At 30.1% G+C, this 27,293-nt stretch overlaps 2 protein-coding genes and 1 long non-coding RNA gene across 5 annotated transcripts; all 3 read right to left on the bottom strand.

Moving 5' to 3' along the window:
• Nucleotides 1-1,331: 1,331 nt before the first annotated feature.
• LOC114424680 lies at nucleotides 1,332-5,840 on the bottom strand. 2 transcript variants are annotated; one of them, XR_003669054.1, is made up of 9 exons: nucleotides 5,499-5,840; nucleotides 5,274-5,388; nucleotides 4,964-5,018; nucleotides 4,727-4,836; nucleotides 4,558-4,604; nucleotides 4,226-4,442; nucleotides 2,084-2,164; nucleotides 1,914-1,992; nucleotides 1,332-1,810 (listed from the first exon to the last, which is right to left on the bottom strand). It is a non-coding gene; the product is annotated as an uncharacterized LOC114424680 (long non-coding RNA). The 2 variants fall into 2 exon arrangements; XR_003669053.1 differs by lacking the exon at nucleotides 5,274-5,388 and having other exon boundaries at nucleotides 4,558-4,836; nucleotides 4,960-5,018.
• Nucleotides 5,841-9,329: 3,489 nt separating this feature from the next.
• LOC114423703 (putative G3BP-like protein) lies at nucleotides 9,330-14,168 on the bottom strand. 2 transcript variants are annotated; one of them, XM_028390558.1, is made up of 10 exons: nucleotides 13,978-14,168; nucleotides 13,258-13,335; nucleotides 13,018-13,155; nucleotides 12,256-12,535; nucleotides 11,950-12,176; nucleotides 11,594-11,771; nucleotides 11,375-11,496; nucleotides 11,226-11,285; nucleotides 10,702-10,765; nucleotides 9,330-10,007 (listed from the first exon to the last, which is right to left on the bottom strand). In XM_028390558.1, exons 2-10 carry the CDS (start codon nucleotides 13,306-13,308, stop codon nucleotides 9,736-9,738), a joined length of 1,392 nt encoding a protein of 463 aa, XP_028246359.1. In that variant the 5' UTR covers nucleotides 13,309-13,335; nucleotides 13,978-14,168; the 3' UTR covers nucleotides 9,330-9,735. The 2 variants fall into 2 exon arrangements, with proteins under 2 accessions (XP_028246359.1, XP_028246360.1); XM_028390559.1 differs by having other exon boundaries at nucleotides 12,259-12,535.
• Nucleotides 14,169-18,747: 4,579 nt separating this feature from the next.
• Nucleotides 18,748-24,045, bottom strand: LOC114424247 (furostanol glycoside 26-O-beta-glucosidase-like). The gene is made up of 14 exons (XM_028391090.1): nucleotides 23,955-24,045; nucleotides 23,635-23,720; nucleotides 23,489-23,549; nucleotides 23,285-23,331; nucleotides 23,097-23,172; nucleotides 22,134-22,211; nucleotides 21,933-22,020; nucleotides 21,575-21,812; nucleotides 20,756-20,871; nucleotides 20,394-20,611; nucleotides 20,260-20,294; nucleotides 20,073-20,175; nucleotides 19,867-19,960; nucleotides 18,748-18,922 (listed from the first exon to the last, which is right to left on the bottom strand). The coding sequence occupies exons 1-14, from the start codon at nucleotides 24,043-24,045 to the stop codon at nucleotides 18,748-18,750; spliced, it is 1,506 nt and encodes a 501-aa protein (XP_028246891.1).
• Nucleotides 24,046-27,293: the final 3,248 nt, after the last annotated feature.

Raw genomic sequence — 27,293 nt, 5'->3', positions numbered from 1 at the left:
GTCTAGCACTATTCAATTTTTGCCTACAAGGTGTTTGATTAAATACTTCTGAAGATTTTGGCTTATTGTATGGCTTGTTTTGATGATTTTAGCTTTTGTCATGTGTGGTGGTTAAGCATTGTTCATTTGTTAGCTTCTGTCATGAGTGGTTAAGCCTTGGTTATTGTTGGTTCACAAAGTGTTTGTAAAAAGTCCTTATAAAAGACAGATTTTGTGATTTTTCTATTTTGATGATGTAAGCTTATGTCCGTAGTGATTAAGCATTGTTTAAGCTTTTGCCAGGGATGGTTAAGCAATGAATTATTGTTTTGTTTTTGCTCTTGATGGTTAAGCCTCGTTGCTTCTATCAAGAGGTTAAACTTTGAGGTATAGTTTCTGCTTGGATAGTTTCATGGATTAATTAATAATAATTTGAGCTTCTGCCAAATGGTCTTGCTGTTGATTTCGCTTGATAGTTTAGCTTTGATGCTTGCTTTGGATTCTTGAAAGAAGATTGAGAAAGCTGAAGTTGGTCGAAGATTTCTAGAAGTTTTTGTGTTGTCCGATGTATTTCCGGCTTGTTTAGCTATATTCTAAGTTTTCAAACTTATTTTCATTTCCTTTGATGTTGATGTATTGTCTTTTCCAAGCTGGAAGTGTTTTGCAACACCTTCAACCTTGCGGGGATATTAGAGATAAAAATTAGTTTAATTGGTCACAAGTTAGTCAAAGATTAGTTTAGTTGGTTACAAGTTAGTTATTAGTTTAGTTGGTTACAAGTTAATTATTAGTTTAGTTTGTTACAAATTAGTTACAAGTTTAACTATATAAGACTTAATGTATTCATATAAAAATTGATTTGCTCATTTTGAACATTATCGAAAGTAATATTCAATCTTTTTTTTCTCTTCCTTCTATCTCTTTACCTTAAATTTTATAAAAAAAAAAAAAACAAAAAAACAAAAAGAGTGAGCAATCAGTATTGCGGCATTGCAAACCAGGGTTTGTTCATTTCCTTAGCAGTTATTAGTCACAAAGGAAAAAGAAGCAAAAGGAGAGTTTGACTTTGTTTGATTGATTTTCAATTCAATTTTTACCAGTCATCCTTTATTAATAAACATTCATTAAGAATGGTGATGACTGATATGACTCATGTGCCTGTAAAATAATTTATTTACACATGCAATGCTTATTAAATATGAAAAAATAGGACAATGTTTCGTGCAGGACAACAAAAGTGAGCTCACTTGTAATAAAGACTTAGATGGAAAAAGCTCTCCTATCGTGTTGCTGGGAAAGGGAAGTGCAAATTTAGAATGAGGTCAGGTGTAACAAGATCGTTTTAGTTTTAGCTTTACCTTCAGCTTATAATTTAAGCTTTTGAAATCAAGTGGTCAATATGTTATCCCTATCAGTGGAAATGGTTTTGTATCTCATACAGATCTTGTTTTAAGACTTGGTCTGACCTGACAAAAGTTTAGTGTGACCTAAAAATGTTTGCATAACCATTTGATACAAAACCACGACAAGAAAAGAACAAAAGGACATGGAAATTTTTATAATAGTGTATCATATTCATAGGCTCGAGTGCTCAGACGTTTCTTATCTGCTGAGCTTTCTAGTTGCTACCTTTTGATTAATATTAAGTTTTTAGATCTATGTTCATCTTTGCTCCCATATTGTGCAGCATAGCCTCCCCTTCTGGAATTATGTGTTGTCCCTCGATAATTGTTCCATATTTGTTCAATAAAACCTTTTGATCTTTACTTTGGCTGTACTATCCTCCTTGGATAGCTCAATAATTTTCTTTGCAGGCTTCAGAGCTTTCGGGCTGAGATTGAACCATCACTTTGTCTCATAAAAAAGGAAGGAGCAGGAAAATTTACAACAGTTAAAAGGAAACCAGTTATGATAGAAAGGAGAAACAAGCTCACATTTACTAATGCATTCAATTTGTCTAAATCAGCTGAATTTTCATTCCTTGAATCCAAACCAATGTAAACTGAATCTTTCCTGAAACCACATAATTTAAATGAAATAATTGTTATTTCATTGCCATTAACAATGATGAAATATCAATTCACGTGTAATTCATGAGTAAGACCTAAGTAGTAGTCATTCTTGTATCTTTGAGCTGTAAGAAGAGATGTGTTGTATGTTGTCACAACCATCTGCAAACACCCGCCTGGGCAACATCACAGGAGTAAAATCAGAGTTAGGAGCTGTAAAAAAAGTTCTCTAGCATAATGTCATATACATTATACAACATATCACTTTGATGAAAGAAAATTATTTGCTCCCAGATATACAATATATTATCTCACATATATAGTGGCATAATAGCATATATGTTGGACTATTGGCAAGTATAACAAATTGTTGCAAATAGTAAAGTTAAAATGAAAATTTGAGTGTTGAATTCACATGAATTTTGTTTGTATTTAAGTTGGTGAATATATAATTTTTCAAGTAATAAATAAATTGGTTTAAAAAGTTATGAAGAAAGAAGTAAAATAAATTGGCAAAAATTAAATTAAAATAATCAAGAAAGAAAAACAAACATAAAAGGGAATTAATTAATTAAAACAGAAAAGATGAGAGAAGCCAATAATATTGAAGAAGTTAGTTCAGAAGATAAGAATGTTGGAGGCTTAGTCTACTAGAGTTCTTCTTGATGTAATGTTAATGATTTTTCTCTATTTATGTTTATTCTTATTTTCATCTATATATACTCATATACTCTAAGTGAAAATAGCTTAATTTATTTATTTTATCTCCTAAATTTCTTTGTAGAGATAAAACAATACATCTCATTTAAGAATAAAGATGTATAACAAGCTAAACAAAATCAACGTATCCCTAGTGATGAATTATTTAGATCATTTTTTCTAGTTCTATTAGAGTAATGTTTTCCAACGCTATCCCTAAAACCTATCATACAAATGAATCAATAAAAATAAGCACAGAAAAGAATAATGAAAAAATAATATTCATAAATAGATAACAAGAGGAATGACTCTAATGATTGATTCTCTAACTTCTTCTTTGCCTTCTATAAGGAATTGAATTCTATTGAAATTTTTGTGTGTCTTTTCCTTTTTTCTTCTCTTTTTTTATAGGTGCAGTTCAATTTAGTTTTCACGCAACCTTCGCACTAAGCGCGCTTGTCGCACTTAGCAAAAATGGTGGTATTCTCGCTCTCAGCACACGACTCGCGCTAAGCACGCCTTCGCAATCTAGACTTCTCCATGCTTCCTAGCGCTAAGTCTACGTTGTCCACTAAGCGCCTTCATTGCGTTGGGCGTTTGAGACGCGCTGAGCGTGCTTCAGGTCTTTAATTTTTCTTCTTTGGACTTTATTTTTCTACACCAAGTATGATAAATTCACAACTTTATCACTTTATGCACTTAAATGATGTAAAACTTTTCATTATTCACATAAAAAAAATAAATGAAAAAAATTAACAATTCCTACATAATTTAATCTCAAAATATATCTATACATAACAATTATCAATATATAATATAAAGGGGAAAGAAGATGAAAACCTGGTACATACTCCATAGTCAACACCTTTAAAGAAATGGAGATGTGATCAAAATTCAAAATTTTGGCTAGACTTAAAAAATATATACAGGTTGCAATCGGATGTTAGTGTTGCAGCAAGAAACCTACAGGTATTTGAACCCACTTTATGTTACTAAAATCTCGGCCAAACCAGTCAGCATACAAAATAAAAAAGAGATACAAATATAAAATTATAAAAAAAGGAAGAAAATCAAATAAAAGAAATAAGTATGGGAATATACATTGTAGATACAATAGTTTAGCTATATCGCTTGCGGTGTAATAATAAATTCATTCCTTGTACTTTTTGCCTTTTCTACACTTCCCATTCCATCAAAAGAGCCGTTAGACCCTCCTGCTTGGCCTTCTGGAGTCCATGACCCATTTGCTCTAACCTTCACAAAGTTGAGCTAGTATCCTCAAAACCACCAAAACTTAGGGTCCTCATAACCCAACAATAAGGTCTCTCCTCATTTAGCCCATAAACAGAAGCCACACAATCACAGTCTGACAAGCAAGCATTCCCACATTTGGACACATTAGAAATAGTTAGCTATTACTGAAAATTCAGAAAAATAATAGTTGGTCTGCTGCACCAATGAAATCCTAAACTGTGATCTCAGGTTTTCATGCTTGCCATTGCATTTTCCAACAAGAGATGAATTCTCATAGCACTGACCATTGATACAACCGCAGATTGCCATTCTTTTCCAGTGTCAATATCCTGAGAACAGTCAATGGTGCAGATTGATGAACTGCAGAAGCCAAGTCTGCATCATTACCATCATTCTTGTAAACATAAACTGCTCCATCAGATGAGTCTCCATACACAATTCCAAAGCTCCCAGCTTGGTCTAAAATCGCTAGAACTTCCTCGGTCACCTAAATAGTAGAAACTTGGACAAGAAAATATTGCTCTTGTGAGTCTCATAAACAGGCAAAGTAAAAAGGAGCCAATCACTGAACTGTACAAGACCTCTATCAGAAAAAGAAAAAAAAATGATTCAATACTTTATTGATTCACTTGTTCCCGCATTAGCAGCTTTGACAATTTTGTCCTGGTTTTATACACACAAACAAAAAGTTATATCATAACAATAACAAATTTCATATAAAAAATTAAACTTGTTATTAACTCACTCTTCTCATTTTATTAAATCTTAAATAGTTGATATGTAACCTGAAATCATTCATATTTTTTTTTCTTTTTTGGGAATCTCATCATATGTCTTACACGAGGATGAACTTCATTTTCCTCCTCATCCCCCTCCTCTTCCTCATCACCATTACCTACAAAATCAAATGATCTCTAGTAATGATTTCATATGAAATAAAATTATAGTAAAATAACAATTATTAAGTACTGAATAAGGAATTATAAATTAATAGAAAACATTGCAAATGATCGTTTACCTACATCAAGTTTTCCTCCTGAAGAGGTGAGAGATCTGCTTGGCTAAACAATATAATACCTATTGTGAAAAACTAACAATAAAATTAATAATGAAAAAAATGGCTTAAATTAAAGCACAATAAGTGAGCAAGTCAAGTCCCACAAAGAGCTTGATATAGCCCAACACTTCATTGACAGAGGTCGACACTCTGAATCCATATATATATATATATTAACAGTGATAAAAAAAAGTAACACAAAAGAGGAAGAAAATGTCAAAAAATTAGAAATGGATGCCCAGAGACATCTGCTTAAAAGAAATTAGAGAACTTACGTAGATAGCATTGATCATTAAAAAATTGGAGTGTTGGACATCTTTATTTAATTAATCAAGGAAATCACAGTAGTGGTCGTTGAATGGGGTAATGTATGTTGCCTCGGTCACGGATCTAGCATAAACAAGAGCAACTGCAGCAATTTTAGAAACAAGAAAAGAGGCCAACAACACAAAAGCAATTAGTAGTATGTATGTGTGTGCGTGTATATATATGTATATTACCGATCTGAGTAGAAAGAAACTAAAACAGATGCATTATTTCTTCTTCTTTCAACTGCATGTTTTGTGGGTGTCTTCTTGTTCTTGTGGCTCTTTTCCCGGGAGAGCTTGTAACTGTGCTTTGAGGTTGTGGTCATGGCCACTAAAGAAACAAAGGAAAATGCATAGAAGGGAAGTGAGTCTAGTTTTTGTGTGTTGGAACAAAAGGCCACTATAAGTGCTTGCCCTCATAGTTCAGAGTCAAAAGCCCACCATTAAAATGTTTAGATTGTTTTATAAAATAAAATAATTTTGTACACACAATTTTACAGGCCATTGGAACAATACAACACAGTACACAGTGCATTTATTTGGGATTGCTGTGTTGTGTTGAGCCACTTCAGAGTTCTATTTATTGCCTGTGTGTTGCATGGCTCTTCTTTCACGTCATTCCCTTTTAAGATCAACTAATTAATAACTTGCCAACAATTGCAATAAACTAATGAAGCAATAAGAAAATAATAATTCCAAGCGACCAATAAAATGATAAGTTGACTTCTTGATTCTGGAATGTTACAAGAGGGGAAAGAAACACACACTCTTATTCCTGACCGCTTCATCTATTGATAAGAAATTCATAAAGACAGTGTAGTCATTTAAGTCCCTAAATTTTTTGGAAGGGGGTGTAAGACAGCATGATACTTGTTATTAGGCAACTAACAAGATACTTGCTGTTGTTGGTTTATCTACTTCTCACTGATAATTTGTGTTTACTAGGCACTCTCTCATTATCTCAAAATATCATTTTCCTTCACGGGATGCTATTCCTCCATCAGTAAGTAATTATCAATAGGTACTAGAAGGTTGGATTTATTATTTTCTAACTTCTTTACTAGCTTACCAATATAAAGTTTATAATAAATTCCTCTCCTTAGGTAAAAGTCCTTTTGTGAAGGTTCTTGTGACAGATGATAATGGTGTTATGAATAGTTAGGCAATTTAAATGAAAAAAGGTAAATTTATTGTTCAAGTCTAATCTTAACCGAGGGTACTGACTGAGAAATGAGGTGGTTTTTCTTTTTAAGTGATTGAGAATCTTCTAGCACATTGTAATCTGCATCATTTGTCTCTGATGCCTGATTTTAGACATAAAATGCATAAATAGGGAACAATTACAGTAGATGAACAAATAAACCACATAATGGAGGCTCATGTCTTATTTTTTTAATGAATGTTTCAGCAAAAAAAAAAAATTAATTCCATCAAGCTCGAAAACTTTGCTATATTTGTTGTTTTGTAAAGTGCAATAGTAAGATCTGCAATTGGTGTATCTGTTTGTTTAATCTTTTTAAATGCTTAACAAAATAGTCTTGTTTCTCCATCCCTGTTTTGAAACGTGATTAGTTGTTATAATTTTCTGTGTTTTCTCTCTCTAGTTATTAAGATTAAGGCATGGGCCGATTGGTTTATTTCATTTTCGTCAAAAAATTTATACAAAAATTTGTAACGTGTAGCAGTGCTCTTATTCACCAGCCTGCTCGGCTTATGTTGGTTCTTAAAGTTGAGCAACTTTAGAATTGTTTGGATACAAGATAGAAGTGCTTTTGAGAACTTCTCTATCAAAAAAAGTTCTATATTTCTAATAGAAAAGATCTCAAAAGTACTTGTGGCTTGTATCCAAACAATTCTTTAGAGTTCTCTGTTCTAATAAAAGAACCATTGCTTTTATAAGCAACTATAAGTAAGGTTTCTTAACCATTAAAAAAAAAATTTCAAAGGGACGTGGAAGTGTGTTGGATTTTTGTATCGGATTGAGTCTGATCTGATTATTGTGTTAGTGCTTAAGTGTGGTAGAATTAAAAACAAACAAAAAATTATTTAAATTAATTGATTAAATTCTGCTTAAATTTAAAATATTTTATCAACAAATTTCAATTGAAGAAGAATCAGAATCTCAATTCACCATAGATAGGCACTGCACCGTCCAAGTCTACTTTCCATTCGATTTTCCTTTTCAAGTGTTAGAGTAAAAGGGTTATTGTCACAACTGTTGGACTTATAAATGCCCTCACCAGTCACCACCTACTGCTTCATAGACACAACTCAAGCATTAGTTAATTTTCTTGTATTTTTATTTTATTTTTTATTCATTTGTATATTTTAATTTTCCAAAAATTAATTTTTCAGCTATGATTAAAATTATAATTTTAAATTTTTTTGATGAATTCCATACATATTACTATGTGTATGTAAATTTAAAAATATAAAAATAAAGTACAAAACAACATACTTTAAAGTGCAAATTTTGTTTACCTCCTTTTCAGATAATTTGCGTGAGGGTGGTATTTTTTTTAATTAAGAGAGAATCACATGTTCCTTCTCTAATGTACTGTCTCTCCAAATTTCCATTTTCCTGTTTTATACTGTGTGTTTGGGTGGCAATTCTTGCACGCCATTCTATTATCGTGCCTCTCTCTCAGACCACAGTAGTACACTCTACAGTCCCAAAAGTTGCCTTAGCTTTGGAAAAAGCGTCGTAGTGCTAGCATGGTCATAAGGCTAGACTGCCCTTTCTTTTTACTCATTTTTTGTTTATTTTATTATTCAGCAGGTAAATTTTGCCTCATGATATTTAATTCTAGTTAATTAAACAAGTGTTTAAGACAAGAGATTCATTTAAATGCACTATGACTTTTGCACTCTTTAATTTATTTTTTTATTTTTCCCTTGTTTGGCAAATTTTTTTCACTTTACAACGGTTATTCCCATCTAATATAACGAAGCAATAATTTTACCCATACACAATAAAAAAAATAGGGTTGAATTAAAAATGAAAACTCTCCAGGGAGAATTTTAAGTATCTGCAAAAGGTGCCAAGTTTTTTATTTAAAAGAGAAAGTAATACTATATTATAGTTTACAAAAACTCCGCTGCAATTTCTAATTCCAGCCGTTAATTGAATTCCGAACGACCAATGCAGGCAAATTGATCATTCTAGATTTCATTTATAAACTATTTCCTAATAAGGGTTCATTTTAAAACATATTATGCGGGTCTGTTTTGATAAATATTTTACTAGCATAATCAACAAATCCATCCACATGATAGTTTAGAATGCATTGTTATTGGGATTGACAAAACAGTCAGCATTTTTTTTATTGAGATTGGCAAATATCATATTTATTAACAGAGATTTGATTAAAAATCTTTTTCAATTATAAAATAAAATATAATTAATACTAAAAATAGTAAATATATTTATTAGCATCATTAGCACCAATTATATCATAATTATAAATAATTTTTAATCTTTCTAAATTTGTTATCATAATTAATTTTTTTTATCATGATTTCATCATTTTCATTGACAAAATTTCATCATTTTCATTGACGAAATTGATGTTGAAATTGCTTAATCTATTTATTAGCATTAATTAAAAAATTTGATTAAAAATCCTTTTTAATTATAAAAAAATATTAATTGATGCTAAAAAAAATAATTGTATTTATTAGCATCAATTAAAAGATTTGATTAAACAATTCTAGTATCAATTATACTATAAAAATCTTATAATTATAAATAATTTTTTAATCTTTTCAAATTTGTTTCACTAACACGATACGCACAGTATGTTTCTAAATAGACCCTTATCGGAAAATAATTTATAAATAAAACCCAAGTGTGATCAATTTGCCACCAATGCATATCACAGCCGAAAAAAAATAAACCACCATATCCAGTCCGCATCCGACAAGACCAAATTGAAGAAACACCTTTTACTTGTATTATTAACTACACGCAATTTTCATGATGTTACCGCACCATACCCCAATTAAAAAACAAAACACGGCCAGTAATAAAAACCAGATTTAACACTAACTCTAGATTTTACAAAATCATTTCCGCAAATTCATGCTGATAACAACCTCTCATGTCGCAACTATTAACTAGTCAAAGTACCCAAAAAATAAATGAGGTATCCCCAAATATATATATTTATATTCATAAAAAAATGGGGAAACACAAAAACTACCACTAAGACATTATAATGAACAGAAATTGTAAAACTACCTTAAACAAGACCACCAATATCAAAAAATGATTTTTAAAAAAAGACCTTATGAAACTTGAGAGTAGCTCTTCCAAAAAAAGGCTCGCCCCTTAATTCTCCAACTGCTTGATTCACAGCAAATTGAAATACACTTTCAATCAGAGTTCAGCCAGACTCCTTAAGCTAGTTCCTCAAGCAGAGGCAGGAACTCAAACACCGGCAGTCTTGACTGCTGGATTAACAGCCGACCCACCTGCTCGATTCATGCGGCCACCGCCGGTACCCATATGATCATTTCTCTGATACCCATCACCTCCACGGCTTGAAAACCCTCCCCGATTGCCATTCCTATAACCATATTCTCCCCTGCCATTAAAGTCACCACCACGGCCATAGCTTCGGCCATTTCCGTAATTTCCACGCCCTCTTGCACCTTCACCCCTGAAGCTAGGAGCCCTGCCAGATGAGAAACGTCCTCTACCTGTAAAGAGAAAGCAAAAAAACTGACTTCTAAATGCAACATAATTAAAAACAAGGCCAAAAAGGATGATGATGTTCTTCAAAAGAAAATATAGAAGCTGGTACTAAAAAAATTGTTGCATCCACTTGTATGCTTTCTCCCTAGCTGGGATCTTAGCACTATACAACACAAAAAACAGGAAAATTTGTATCCTGTCCCCTAATGAGCCAGACATCGTGTGAACCTTTCTTGCTAAAAAGAATATAGCCATGAATTGATAAACTAAGAATCAGAAATAACAAAATAACACATTTGAATTTTGAATAACCATATATCTTCCTCAAGCAGCCAAGAGTTTGATTCACACCAAATTGAAAATGCAAACAAAGTTGAAACACATAAATAGAATGCTCTTGGAGGTTCCCTATAATTATAACTCATGATAGACACAAACTTCATTGAACTTAATGCTTCAATTAGATCACATGCATCATTCTCAAATGGATGTCGATATGTGCATAAGCAATCTATCTGCAATTCACCAAAAACAAAAGCAATCCATCTACAAATCATTGCAAGTAAAAACAGATGAGTATATCCAAAAGCAGAGTGCCTCGGTACATGGGCTCAACAAATTCAGGGTTATCATATACACAAACTGCAAATTGGGCCACTAAATGTGATGACCAAGATTCAACATCAAAAAAGCACTTGCCTCGATTAGTTGATCTCTTCTCTTCTACAACGACGAGACGGCCATTAATCGAAATTGGAGAAGCCTGAAATTACAATGCAAATGCAGATTAAAAAAATGCACAAATCTAGAGCAGTTAACCAAGACAAAAATCACGAGCTTGCATTCAGAACATTCCTTAACCCAGAACAAGATAATAATGAAAGGAAAATCAGTCAAAAACTAGAAATAAACATTGCAAAATTTAGAACACAAAAACTGAAGCACATCTCAGTTAAAGAGCCAAACACATTGCCAGAAAATTAACATATGCCTATGTACTTAAGCATAGTAAACTTGAATGATAAATTTGTTAATATCAATTTGAAATCATGCAATTTGATATATCAAGGGAACTGAATATGATTCCATGGTTGGTGATTGATCCATTGAAGAATTTGATGATTTAAATTTTGAATCCAAAAAATTCTCTCTGTATATTAGACCAAGATTAACTAAGCATACTAAGATATCTTATGTAATATTAAGGTACATTTAATAAATACCTCAAGTGCACTTTGCGCAGCACTTGCCACTTCAAACTCCACAAAGCCATAGGAAAATCCCTGTTCAAACCATTAATGTGCCAAAACATATTAGCTAGCAGTTCGAATTTTTTTATAAAAAAAAAAAAAGGCAATTAACAACAAAATACCTTTTGGCTCCTAACTTGGATGCCACCACTCTTAATAGGTCCAAACTTCTTAAACTCATTCTCCAAGACTGCAGGCGTAGCAGTTGGTGGCAGACCTTTCACATAAATAGAATAGCCCTCGGCTGTCCAAAAGCAACTAAACATGTTAATGCATCTCATTAAGTTAGACACAATGAAACTTGAGCCATTAAATTAAGTATCTGACAAGGGGCACCACACCTTCAGCTTCTTGAATGTTTCCAACTTCATTAGTATTTATAACAGAACCATTTGTCTCTGATATGCTAGATGGTGGAGGTGCAGCAATACCCTGCTGTTCTTGACTCTTGTGGGCAGATTTCACTGGAACAGGTGTCACAGTGGAAGACGGCATGGCACCCTCTTTCATGACCTTCACCTAAAAAAGACCAACAATTAGAAAGGACAGGAAAATAAAAGTATTATTCTGGTCAATTTCCAGCATTTCACTCTATATTATAGAATCAAAGATTATAAGAAGAAGCGTGTACAATTGCAACTAAGTATGAGCAGGGAATGACCAAAAAGGAAGAGGGTATTTTAGAATGGAGACTAACAATATAAGCATAAGACTTCTTTGGAACTTCTTCAATTTGAGATGCCAATCCAGCTACCATCTGAGAATCATCAGGAATTTCATCAAGAACCTCAGGTACAGGTGCTTCCTCTTCTTCAATTGCAGCTTGACCATTTTCTGGATTGTAGACTACCTCTTCATCACCATCCTCAGCTGTCACAGATATTTGCTCGGAAACTTGTGTCTCCAGCACAGAAGGATTGGAAACTGAAAGGTTGGGAACGGGTCATCTCAAGAGGACAAACAACAGGAACTAAAAAAATAATGCAATCACAAATTATACAACTACCAGTGTCCGGAGGGGCAGGAGATCCAATATCATGAGCAGACCCTTGGATTCCATTTTCATCAACATATCTAAAAACATCATTCAAAACAAAGTAGCCTTTCTCTTGAGGAGCAAGGAAAAAACATTGAGTAAATTTCTGCTTAATGTCATCCTTTCCTATCATAAACCCAGTGACCAAGACAATGACTCCCCCGTCATAAGATTCTTGTGCATCCACTGATACGATCTCTGCACTGAGTTCCCCATAACCCAATGATAGTATTTTCTTGTTAATATCCTGCCCGATAAAAATTAAAAAGCATGCACTAAAATTAGAATACTAGTATTAACAGCATTTTATTATGAAAGAAAACCTTCATATTTTATGCAGTTGGACTTCATAAATCTGATAATGGAAATGGACGACAATATAGTAATTAAATGAAGAGGCATCAGCAATTAATCACATCTGGTCAGTTACTGGTCTAATACTCTAATCTTAAAACATCTTTTCTGAATGCACATAGTGCAAAGTTGGAGGTTTAAAGGAAAAAATAAATTATGACGATACATTGGAGGAGTGGAGAAAGGGCTAGGACTGGGAGTGTTATACTCACATGCATAATACCAATACACCAAATGTCAAAAATGAAAAAGAATCTATAAAAATGTATCACAGATATGAATACAGATACAGAAATATGAAGCAAGTTGGGTGAACACTACAAGGCATATACAGGGGTAAGGAGACAGAAATAAAGAGGATTAGAGAAAACTCACAAGCATTGTGGTTGTAATACCCATTATGCCATTCTGCTCAGGACGGCCAAGTTTACTGACATCTTGGTAAAACCTATGCACCAGCTCAGGGCTTTCATGCAACATATGGTAGTATTGATCAACAAAAGCATTGCCAACCTATAAATTGTAGGTATATTCAAAACCCGGTCAGTTGTGTGAACATTAACACTAACAGGGACAACGTATCACAATAAAATGTAGATATACTCATATACATACAATATCAGCTGCAGGAGTTTTGGGAGGGACTTGCTGCTCTGAAGTTGCCATTATAATTGTTTCCAAAAGCTAGTCGAACTGCCAATTAAAATCACCAACTTATCATGATATAATCAACAAAATGAACTTAAATATGTCAAGACAACCTTTGAATGAGGGGAAAAAGAACTTGAAAACCTAAGCCTCCATTTTTTTTCCAATAGCAATCAAAAACTAAGGCACAACCTAGATGATAAAATTTTTTTCTCCCACAAAACATTTCAATAGAAGCAATTCATCAAACAAAGTGAAAAATAATAAATTTATTTGTTAGTTCCCTCGCATTCCTTACTCTTTTACAAAATGTGTGCAACTTCACTCAAAGTATATATCAATAACCACGCAAATAACAATAAATAATGTGAAACTCTTCAGCATGATAGTATCATGTTTTTAGCCAGTGAACGAAACGATTAAACTTCTCCAAAAACGAAAAAAAATCCGTTATAAGAAATAAAAAACGAAAAACAAAAAGTTCTATATTCACTGTGGATTCATGAACCAGTACGGCAAGCAACTTTCGGCGCAGAATTTTCACATTCAAGACCAACATTTTAGAAAAACCTAAACATCTACGGTAAAGTTCAACGCGAAAACTATTTGAAATATTTAAAAAACGAAAACGAAAAAAAAAGTGAAGGAAAAAACGAAGCGAACGGTGCGAGAGGGTTTTGGTTCTACCTGGATCGGAAGAAGCGAGGGTGGTGGTTGTGAAGGTGCGTGTTGTTGTTGTTCTTCTCGGCTCCCTCTGCGGTAGGGGTTTGCTAGGGTTTGGGGTGCGGATCTTGCAGAGAGGAGTGAGAGAGAAACACTCCAAACGTTGGATTTAGAGAGAGAATGCAAAAGGCACACGCTCTCACAATTCCCTTCAAGCACCTTTGTTTTCTACAATATATAATATATAAAAAGGGGACAGAATCCTCTGTGACGTGAGACCCATAGAACTCAATGAAGTCTCTAGAAATTATTGATATTTTTAATATCAATTTTTATTAATGGCCTTAGGTTTAAGTTTAAAAAAGGTAGTATTTTAATGAATATTTTTAATTACATAAATTACATTATAATTAAAATTTTATAATAAATAAATAACTTTGAATATATGAACTTTTGTAAGTTTATATTGAATGATAAAATGTGATGTAAGATATTTTTATCTTAAAGAAAAAGGATGAATTTATATAAGAGTAACTCTGTAGAAATATTATATTTTACAAAATAAATGATAAAATGTGATGTAAGATATTATAATTATTATATTTTACAAAATAAATAATAAAAATGAAGAAAGAGTTATTTTTTGTGTAAGTTTATCATTAATAATTTTTAATTGTTTATAATTTTTTATCATTTAGCTAGAAAAATACAAGAGGATAAACTAAAATGTGTAAGTAGTTAGGAAAGTAAGTAGGTAAAAAAAATAATTTCGGATAGTTGAGAGAAATTTTTATATTAATTAGAGTTTACAAAAATAATATATGAAATGCACATAAGAGTTCGTTTGTTTCGGGGTTTTTTTTTTGTCTGATAAGTTTTTTTTAAGTTAAAGTTGAAAATTTTAAAAAATAAGCAAAGATGTTTGTTAATTTTCAATCTTTTTATTTTAAAAGCTAATTATTTTGTCTAATGAAGTAATATATTATAAAAAATAAATAAAAATAAAATATACATATTTAAAACTTTTATTTTTAAAATGTTAAAAATTACTTTAACTATTAAATTTACTTGAAATATTGTTAACAAATGATAAAATATTAACTTATTGTATATTGTTGTTCAATAGTATTTAAATAACACAATTTATTTGAACATGATTGAATAACATCAAACTATATTTTTCTTTAGAGAATAAAACCAAACTATATTAGAAGGTGTTTAATAAATAATTCATAACTAATAATACTTAAATGATGAGTAACAAATAAGTAAATTATTTCTCTTGTAAAAAAAGTCAATATTATTCATATTTTTCATCAATACAATTGCTATTTGATTTTGCACTCCATTCATACAGGCACCATCTACTACTCGTCTAGGATTACATAAACTCATTTCTTCATCAGGATTTCTTTCTTCTCCGCACTCAATATATATATATATATATATATATATATATATATATATATTCTTATCACATTTACTAAATTCCTCATCTTCAACACCGCACATCTGAATGAAGTTATGTAAGGCTGTTGTTGCAACTGTGATCTTTTGTTGTTTAATTAATGGATATGGTCTTGTGTCACATAAAAATGTCACTTTTTCTTCTAAACTCCAATTGTTCTTATTTCAATGACATTTATTAGTGAAGAATGTGTATGATTAAATACTTTTTTGTAAACTTTCTGCTTGCTCCCATATCTAAAATTAGGAATATGATATCTTTCACCCTTGTATGGTGCCAAATATCCTTTACATGTTTAGATATATTACTATGTTATAAGAATTTTTTTAAAAGATATATAAATGACAAATTATATTGAAAAAATATATATTTATATACTTTCACGAGGATGGGGAAACACATTTTTCATTTTTCGATCATAGATGGAAAAAATATGTGTCATGTGCAGTACCAGGCCAAATAACAACAACAAAAGTAAATAACATATAAAAGTTATATACTAACATCACATTTTGAGTTGGATATTTCTTTCTTCCGTAATAGCACCAATGCATCCATCAAAATATGGTGAATATCTAGGATCATCCTTAATTTTTTATGGAACATAAACAAAGTTGAAATCGGCCTTACAATTTTTTGAGCCAATAAACATAAATCGTCTAAAACTTCAGCAAACCTCATGCTCACTGTTTCTCCTGATTTTCCAAATTTATTTTGAATATTTTGATTTGTGACTATGTGCACAACTCCAAAGAAACATAACACTTGTCTCCAACGATGTCATTTCCTTATATGGATGGCTACATCCTTTATTGACCAATATATTTTATAATTTCAATATAGCATGAGCTTCCATCCTAAACATGTTGTAACTTTCACCTGGCCTGGAGTGTTCAGAGTTTGTTTAACCCAATTCCATCCTTGAGAATGAAGAAATCTATTACCTTGTTTAGTCAAATACTTCATGTTTTATTCAAATGCAATGCGTATGATAATTTGAAAAGCAAAGAATTAATAATACTATAAAATGCAAGTACACATTGGTATCAATAATTCAAATAAATTAAAAAAATCAAATTCATAAACTTAAATGTCAATGCAAAGCTGCAATATTCAACATGTCGATAACATAAAAAACCAAATGCTAACTTAATCACTACTTTTTTTGCCTCTAAGTCATACTTGTATAGAATTCATTCTACTAACTCATCCATTGTATCTAGTAAGGACTTGAGAATTCTTCTATTTTGAGGGTCTTTAATCAATTCTAAAGTAAAGCTAAATTGTGGACCACTCAAAAGTTATTGCTTCTTTAGACTCTTCAAGACCGCAATGCATTCCGACATACAATATTCTTCAGGGATATTAGATTAGGATTCATTTTCATTTTTCTCAGCTTCATTATGAGTTTCAGTGCTTGAACTAATGTTCAAAAGTATTTCTCATAGTCGTTCTAGTCCCAACTTTTCCCTTACTTTTTGCCACTTTGTCTCTCCTATCTTGTGATATTTTTTTTTTCTTTGTGGTTTGGGATTTTTCCACAGGGATAAACGTCATAATCAAGATAGACTTTCTTGCTATCAAATTCAATAATTTCATGTGTCACATTTGAAGTAATATTTCTGCCACTTGACTCATGTGGTACACCCATAGTCGGTGTCCATGCATCTTCACTTGTTGCCACTGTCTCTCCAAATATTAATTCCAATTCATCACAAAATTTCAATCCATAATATCAAAATTTTCCATACTTTGCATTCTCCTGTAAAAGCAAAAAAAAAAAACTTTTACTAATTGAAACGATCAGCATACTTCGCAGTAAAAAAAAATCAACATACTAAAAAAATTTAACTGGTCAAAACCATGTATAAGTTTCTCAAAATATATAAGCAAAGTCACACATAATGATAATAAAAAAGCAAATCTATATTGCTTCCTCAAAATCATGTATAATCAAATGTCACTATATATATCAACTTTTATTTTGACAAAATTGTCTCATAATATATAGTACCATAGAAATTTTCAATGTTTATAAACATAGGAAAATACAAGGATAAAAAAACCTTATCTGACTCATGCTCAGGATGAGACAGACTTTTGCAGATACAAGCGTGTGTTTGTTTGAGTCATAAAGTGAAAAAACAATATATAACACGATAAAGTGACGCCCTAAAACGTCTGCACAGGGATTCGAATATACGGGACTTCAGAAAAAAAGAGAAGCTCCATATAGGATATCTCATCTAGCTTTTCTAAAAGCTGCCTTTTTTTTATGATTTTGTTCTTTAAAAATAAGCTGCTTTTTATTTTTAGAGCTTTTATTAATTTGTGCTTGGTCCCGCTTTTACTTATAAATTAACAAAAAATAAGCAAATAAAAAGTCGGGCCAAACAGACCCTAATAAAGAGAAGATTTTTTTTTTATTATTCCTATTTAATAAAGAGAAGAAGGAGGGTATTGAAAGTGTTTAATAAAGGGAAGAGGAAAAATTTCACCCTTAAGTTGTGCATTTTAATTGGTAGTATAGAGATAATTTATTTTATATTATAATGCAAGTATTTTTTAAGATTTTAATTGAAACAAATTTTTAATCGTATGATTATATTATAAAAAGTTTATCAATGAATTTATTGATTGAACAGATATGTAAGTTATAAACTCTTTGATACATGTATTCAATTTTCACGGATTAAAAATAATAAAAAGTTTTATTTTGAAAATTGATTATCATATTACTTAAAATAAAAAATCCATAATTATAACATATACTTGTTGTAATCATTTTAATTACTATAATTATGTATTTTATGAATTAAAAAAAAACATTTTGACAGGAAGAAAATAAATATACTATTGTCACATGACATCGATCTGCTTGTATTGCAAAAATTTCTTTTATGGTATGTAATAATAATGATAATGGATTGATATTGAATACACAATAAATGGAAAAAAAATCCTTTATTAGTTAAATTAGATACACTGGGAAACTTTTTCCCTCAAAATAGTCTGCCCAAACTCTTTATATTCACAAAAATGAGTAATTTATTAGCTTGTGAGTACTTTAATAAATGGCTTAAACATTTTGTTTTAAACTCTTTGTGAATACAGAAAAAATGTCTTTTGAATTTCATCTTACTTTCTCATTAAATGCGTTTGAAACCCCTATGGGACAATTGGTTCTTGAGGTGTTGTTTTATTTGAAACAATGTTGCCAATACTAGCAATTATATTATCACTTATTTAAATGGAATCCCTTGCCTCTGTCACTATTATTTTTCATCGGTTCCCCTTTCTCAATCAAATCTAAGAATGTTTTAGTGTCAAATTACATGATTCAAGAATCTCTTGTACCATTTAGCAGCAGTTGTTGGTTGACGCATGAGATCATGTTTAAAATCAACATGAATAAGCCCCCAATTTTGAGAAAACCCCGCTCGAAATTCAAAGGTGTCAAATGCAGCCCACACAAAGTAACCACGAACTCTTACGCCATTGCTGTAAATAAAAACATTTCAAAACATGAAAAATACACATGTGAGAGTAAGTTATAGCACACTCTTTCATTTTAAGAATACTCCAATACCCAGTTTCTTTTTAAAGTAAATTCATCTTAATTGGAACATTAAGTTGTTTGCTGTCATAATATTTGACAAGCTTTAGATATCTATTGTCAATGTCCATAGCTGAGATAAAATATTTAATGGGCTTTGTTTTTTGAAGGTTAACAATTAACTTTAAACATGAATATCAATTAACAGATCAACAATATATAGTCATCAAAAGTTATTAAATTTCACTCAATTAACGTTTTAACTTATAATTATAATCTTATACTTTAAAAAATGTACCAAAAGTCAAGAACATATTTAACAACTTGTCAAATATATCTAAGAATACTCAAGTTTCCAACTAATTTTCCTCTTATCGAATAAAAATGTATTAACCAATAGAGACACCATAACGTTACATAAAGAAAAATATAAACAAAATTAATAGACCACATGCAAAAAGGAGTAAAAGATGGTTTTATTTTAATGGGCAAGTTTGTTTAAAATTATAAAAAAAAATTAATAAGCATCTTTTATATTTTTTTTTTAAGAATCAAATAAGATTTGTTTGATATTTTTTATAAAAAAAAACTACTTATTTTAGAAGAATTTTTTTTAGACAAACACATCAGAAATTATAAAATTACTTATTTTATTTTAAAAAACTTATCTTTTTTTAAAAAATAAGCTTAGGCAAACTAGTCCAATATTTATATGTAGTAAGTCTTACAATAATAAAATATTTATATATTTTTCTAGTATAATTTAATATACTTGTATATTAACAAGAAAAAAAAGGTTCTATTCCTAAAAAGATAATGGTTATTGTTTCATATATCTCTATAATATTAGCAGTTATGCATCCACATAAAGCTATGATAGATCACTTACTCAATTGCTGCTTTGGTGGAGTTTAAATGTGTGGCCAAATATTTGATTCGGTGTGTGTCTTTCAATGGATTCGTGATGTTGAATGAAGCAATACCTATAAGAAGGAAGGTTCCAACAAAGGTAGAATAATCTTTTTTTAGTAGAAATTAAAGATATAACTATATTAGTTATAAATGTGAAAACTAGTGAAGGATCGTTTTGCGAACCATTCTCAGTGATGTAGATGTTGGGATTTTGGTACTTTTTCTTAATGTGTTGTAAGACATCATATAATCCTTTAGGATAGACAAAATTGCCTCCATATTTATCCTACAAAATATGAACATTGAAAAAAATGTAAAAAATTAATAGTTATACAAATAACTTACAACATTCTTTTAATGATTGTCTCACCAAGTAACCAAGGGTTTTTCCTTCTGCATTAAAATCTATAATAATGAAGAAAAAAAGGAGCAAAAGTTAGTGATATGATAGATCATTATGTCTTCTTATCCAATTAGTAAAATGTAGTTTGAAGAAAAACTTACCTACTGATATTCCTAAGGCATCATAATTGTCTGATAAAATCATATTTGTTTTGTTTGTTTCATGTTTAGCAAAATGAGAAGTATAATAATTGATCCCAATGAAGTCTGTGCTTCCTGCAACAAAATTTTTCTCCTCTTCTGTGAAATTGGGTAGCCTATTCCCTACTAAGTCTCTCATGATTTTTGGATAATCGCCATAGACCACTGGATCTAAAATCCTATTTGTTGAAACGTACCAATAGGTCCAAACAAATTTAGTTTTATACATTATCAGTTAAAACAAATAGAACTAAGACACTAAACAAGGAAAACACAAAAGGGAGTATGATATGAAGGCTGAAGGCTTAATTAATTGAACTAACCATCCCATAAAGAAATCCATAAGTCTTTTAGCAGCAGCCACATCTTCTGATTTTGAACTGTAAGGTTCAAAACTTTGAGATCCAAGAACAAGTCCAATTTCTCCTCCTTGGGTTTCCTTCATCAGAGTAGCAAATTCTTAATTTAAAAAAATAACATTGTGCTTCAAACTTTATGCATAAAACTTAATCTAGTTTTTATAGTTGTCAATGCCATTTTTTATGACCTTTACATGTATGACGATTAATTTTTATGACTTTAATATGTTTTTACTTCTTATAATATACTATTTTTTTGTTCTAAAAAATATGTTTTTTTGAAATAGTGCTGGTAAATTCTTCTTTTTGTTTTGGTCATTATTATTTTATTTTAATTCTTATAATTAATATGTTTTTTTATATTTTAGTTCATATAATATTTTATTCATTTTGAATAATTAATTACTTTGAGAAATATTTGACATAGACTAAAAGCTAAAAGCAAATGATCTACATATTAGAGGGACAAAAAAAAAAAAAAAGATATATGACAAATATTAAAATAAAATAACAAGCACAAAAAGGAATTTAACAACAATCATTTAAAAAGTATATATAAGGACCAAAATCCAAAAATAAATACCACATGAATCAAAAATATATTTAACACTTTTATTATTGTCAGAAGATATTGATTTGATATTACCTATGAAATTGGTTAAAGTATTTATAATGCATCGACATAATATTGAATGTTGCCATAAAAAAAGACTTTTAAAATTAAACTACACACATATTTGGAACCAATATAACACACAAAACTAATTAAAAAAGATACCATACATAGAATTTTTCTCTGTATAGTTTCACTGCTGCAGCATGGCAAAGGATGTAATTATGAACTACAATATATGCTTGTTTGCATAGCTTGGTAGTTTGGCATGGTTCAGGATCATCATTATCATAGGCGTGCATGTAAGTAAATAAACCTACAACTTGAGGCTCATTAACTGTAGTCCAATGCTTGACTCGATCTCCATATGTTTTAAAAAGGAGTTCGCAATAATCCTTGTAATAATTGCTGGAAAAATCATTTTTTTAATAATCATAATTAGCATGATACGAAATTCTATATCATTTGGTGTGGACTAATTCCATGAAAACAAATTGTCTACAAGAGATTGTGTAGAAAGTTATTTACACAATGGAGCTATTCAAGAAGCCGCCAGTGTTTTTGTGAATAGCAAGAGGATAGTCAAAGTGCAAGATCGTCACGAAGGGTGTAATGCCTACATGTAAATATATAATGCTAAGCAAATTAAAAACAAAAAAATCTATGTAATTTTAACAAAGCTTTTTCTATGTCTAATCATTTAAAAAAAAAACATTCATTATATCGTACCATTTGCAAGTAATTCATCGATCAAAAGGTTGTAAAAGTCAACACCCTCTTGATTTATACCTCCTTTTATGGTTCCATCTATATTTTGTAGTTTGAAAAAGAAGAGAATGATAAGTAAGTATTATTGCCATCATCACTATCTCTTTATGTACTTTTCATATATATAAATCAAATATATATATATATATATATATATGTATATGATTTGCTAACCTAATTTCAGTTTTTTTTTTCAGTTGGAGTAAATTAGCAGCCTATACCAAATATTTTGAACCGAAAAACCAATCCATTTGTGTTTGTTAGTTGCTTTATTTCAAGGACATAATAGTAACCTAATCATTAATTAAATGAAAATATATATACTTCTTTCTCTTCTATATTAATTTTTCCAAGTTCTCCTTCAACTAGTCCAACTTGGACTCCATGGTTGATCAGATTGAACATTGACCAAGATCCCTTCCAACCATTTTGATTCTTCGCCTCTGGTACCACAATGATCCGTCCAAACCTGAGTTGTTTTATACGTTTTTCTTCTTCGACCTAAACCCAAACATCGCTTAGACCCGATCCAACTGGAATGTGTTCCACCGTAGGTGGGTTTTGATGAAAGAAGAAATATATTGTAATGACTTTCGATCGGGATTAATCATATGCTCATGAAATTAATGGTGGTGACACGAGAGAGGAGAGATAAATGAATTTTATGTTTCCTTAATTAAAGATTAAATTACAATATGTCCTTGAAATAAAGGACTAACAAACAAAAAATGATTGAGTTTTTGGTTCAAAAAATTTGGTATAAGCTGCTAACTTACTCCAACGGAAAAAAAAATGAGAATATATTAGCAAAACCCGGGTATATATATATATATATATATATATATATATATATATATATATATATATATATATATATATATATATATATATATATATTAAATTACTTGATTTTGAAAATTTTACCAGGTAAAAGTCTACTCCATGAAATGGACATTCTGTAAGAATTTATTCCAAGATTCTTCAAATGTTGAACGTCTTCCTACAAAATCATTAAAAATAAATTAAGTAGAATATAAAAATAAAACACAATATCAAACACGTGTTTGTACACAATCTTATATCTTATATTTGTGTAACTCATTCCCACTCACCTTGTATCGCCTATAATGCTGAATCATTGTAGGAAACTTATCACCGTCTATAAACGCTCCTGGTTATTAAAGAAGAAAGAAAAGTAACTAAAGATTGTTAGAAAAAAATGATGATAAAATAAAATAACATATATTGAGAGTTTAATATATTTCCATTAATTATATCTTAAAAAGCATTTATATGTTATAGTGAACCTTTATTACGGTTAACTCTATCATCCCAGACACTTGGTCCTCTTCCTCCTTCACTAGCTGCTCCTTCAACCTATATTAAGATATTACGTAATAACTTGTTAATAATAAACTACCTTAATACTAAGATATTATGTTAGCCTAAAATTTTTTAGTACCTGTAAAGCAGATGTTCCTGCTCCAAACAAGAAGTCAGATGGAAATGATGATCCTGGTTTTGGAAAGTGAGAACGGCTTTGTAAATCTACCAAAGAAGAATAAACAGTTTTGAAATAAAAACAAAAGTGAATAGTTTTAAAATCGATATACTAATACAAATATGGTTAAATAAAAACAAGTAATACAAATTGAATTTCAACAATTCATGAATGCATAAAATAAATAGATTTATGGAAAAATAGTGTTTATGCATCTATAGTACAATTCGTAAATTTTTCATGATACAAATTAGCACTGAAAAATGGTGCAATGTTCAAACCTTGAGCTTTAGTTGATACGTTGTAAAGCAAAACAACAGACAAGATTGTCAGAATAATTTTACAAATTCTAGAAGATGACAAAATCTCCATTTTTAATGTCCGAAAATAACTCTTGAATTCCAAAGGGAAGCCAAAATTATATGGGTAATAAGAAAAGACGCATTTCCTATAGTATATATAGGGGAGATGAAATCACCCTTTTATGCTAATGACAACCTATAATGCGATATTTTTTCTACTTTCTAATGGGATTTAATGTTCCAACAAAAAATCTACAAATTTATTGTTTAAGATTTGTACTTAGATAGATACAATTATGAGATATTATATTATATATATAATATAAGATCATATTAGAATTTTAATTTTCTATAGTTTTATTTGTATGTTAAGTCTTCATCGGTTACATGGAGACCATTTATCATGTGAGAGAGGTTAGTAATATGGAATCTTTTAATGTCGTTTTTTAGTCACTTTAATTATTGCTCAATGAAGTTTATTTTTTGAAGGACCCAATGGAGTTATTTTAAACAACGAGTTAATTAATTTTATAAAGTTGTTGGATTTAATAACAATTAAATTGTGGTCTTGGTTTTTTAAAATACCTTAATGGAACCATTTATTAAGTGTGCTAGGTATACATCAGTTACAAGGAAGCCTTAGTTATAGGTATAAAAATAAGGCTAGGTAGAGGTATATCTAACTCACATCACCATTTCTACATAATACGATGTTGGTTTGAGGTCAAGTTTCGTAAAGGGGAGAATGAAACAATTTAAATTCAACTTATTTCGTTGGAATTAAGGAAACTTTTGAAGAACTCGCCTCATCTTCTTTCTTTTAAAAAAATTATTACTTACATATTTTTAAATAAATCATATATTAAATTATTAATTTCATTTTAATTCAAATGATATATATATATATATATAATAATAATAAACAAGAACCTTAAAATAAAATTATTAGTAACTAAGTTATAACTTTAGTAAAATCTATAATTTTAACTATTATTTAATTTTTGTTATAATTTAAACTATTTTACAATTATAAAAAATAATATATATTTTCAATAATTATAAAAATGAGAGTATCAAAATAAAATATTCTTGCTCTCTCTCTCTCTCACACACGATCAATAATAGTAAGTGTTAAAATTTTATACTTACATTACTTAATAACTTTTTTGTAGAATATCTCTTAAAAAACTATTTGTAGAATATGAATTTAACTAATCAAATTATTAAATAATTTATTGTTATGGTTTTGATTATCATGTAGATAATTTTTTGGCTTTTTGATCAAATGGAAGTTATTTTAAAAAATAATTATCAAATAGGAGCAAATTTTAAAAAATGAGGTATGTCATAAAAGTGAGATACAATTTTAAGGGGATATTTGTTTTATGAAATCATCTTGCGCTCTCGGGATCACATCCCCATGAATATTGTAGCTATAAACGTTATTCGTTGGCTATATATAAAAAATTGTGTTTGGTTAATTTTAACATTCATTGGAATATTTTTTTAGTTTTAAAATAATAAATAAAAGTAAAAATGGGAGTTACAGTGTAGTTAGAAAATAATTCATCACATTCCCAGTTAATGTAACTTTCTCACTCCATATTAGCATGCGAATAAAAATTGCGTAGACATAAAAAATGCAACATTCCTGGGAATATAGGATACTCGAGAATATTTTATGATAATCTCCTAACAAATATGAGAGCAAACATTCTCACATTCATATTCCTAAGAAATGCAAGATAATTATGTAAAAACAGATGTCTCCTAAAGTTAAAAGTTGTATGTATTCTCATGATTTTCTGAATTCTTCTGTTTTTCCCATTGTCCAAAGTACATGTTTTAAGTTTTTTTAAAGTTATTTCATAGTTTATTACACACTATTCTAAGTCTGTCTACATCACACATTTATCATTGTTGCAACTAAAAAATTAAATATTAAAAAAATTAAAATTGATCTTGAAAGGTGTTGAAATATATTCCATGCATTCTTTAGTATGTAAAGAGATCACAATGTGTAAAGACAAATTATAAAATTTAATATTTTTTTAATAAAGACTAAATTATGTTAGTCAATTATCGACTCATTTATTCAATTAATGATTCGTACCTTGATCAAGTTAATCACGGATTGGGTTTTTAAAACTATGATTGGGAGGTAAACAACTAAATGAGGAGTTATCTAAGCATTGCATCAACACGCTACCATAATGAAAAAAAAAGATCTTTAGTGAATTCCTATGACTTTAGTGCTCCATTTGTTTTGACTTTCAATAAAGGAAGTCACATTGAAATGATATATGGAAATGTTAGTTTACAAACTTTAGTCTTCAATGTTATTTTTTCAACCACATCAAGTCCTAAAAATTGCTTTAACAATGCATATTCAACCTCATGTTGAAGCAATAGCTCTCCTGATGAACGATCCATTTCATATACAACAAATGATAATCTCTTCCAATGCACATGAATAAATCACAATAGGAATATATCCATACATGTTGAACCTCACAAGTTTGCATGCACTGGGTAGTCTATGATTAGATCCATTTCATATACAACAGATGATAATCTCTTCCAATGCACATGAATAAACCACAATAGGAATATATCCATACATGTTGAACCTCACAAGTTTGCATGCACTAGGTAGTCTATGATTAGTTCATAAAAGCAAAATCTTTGTTAGATAAAATGACTTGAGGCAAGACATCATCTTTTACAGGTGATCTAGTTAACTTTTCCAATGCTCATGTAAAGTTATCAATTCAATTAGATTCCAAATAAGCAGACACTATAAGCAAATGAATGCCCATAACCACTAACCAAAAGGTAGATGACCCATTTATTTTTTAGTTGTCTCCTCATCACGCAATTTACACGTTTTCAATTGATGATCAAGAGCCTCACAACCATATCAGAACTTGCATAGTCCAACATCACTCTCACACATTGATTTCCTAATCCTGTTTTCATCTAATGAGTCCTAATCAATAAATCCCCCAATGCTCCAACAATACACGTCGTCACTTCTTTTGTACGAAGCCCTAACAACAGATCATAAAACTATAAAAATATTACTTTGTGTAGATTAATTGGAGTAATTTTATTTTATTTTAACCAATGATCTTCAGCATTGTTCAAAGACTTTTTTTTTTTATTAAACTAGATAGTTTTGTAAAATCATATACCAGACTAGACTAGGTGATTTTGGAAACTATTTGTTAAAGATGAGTGACTTTGATTTTGTACATAAGTTATAATTACAACTCATATCAAAAGTAAAAATCATCCATCTTTAGTAAATAATTTCCA

This window comes from Glycine soja, chromosome 8 (assembly GCF_004193775.1).
Source record: "Glycine soja cultivar W05 chromosome 8, ASM419377v2, whole genome shotgun sequence".
In the NCBI taxonomy this organism is placed as follows: Eukaryota; Viridiplantae; Streptophyta; class Magnoliopsida; order Fabales; family Fabaceae; genus Glycine; species Glycine soja.
This window is presented reverse-complemented; position numbering and strand designations above follow the sequence as displayed.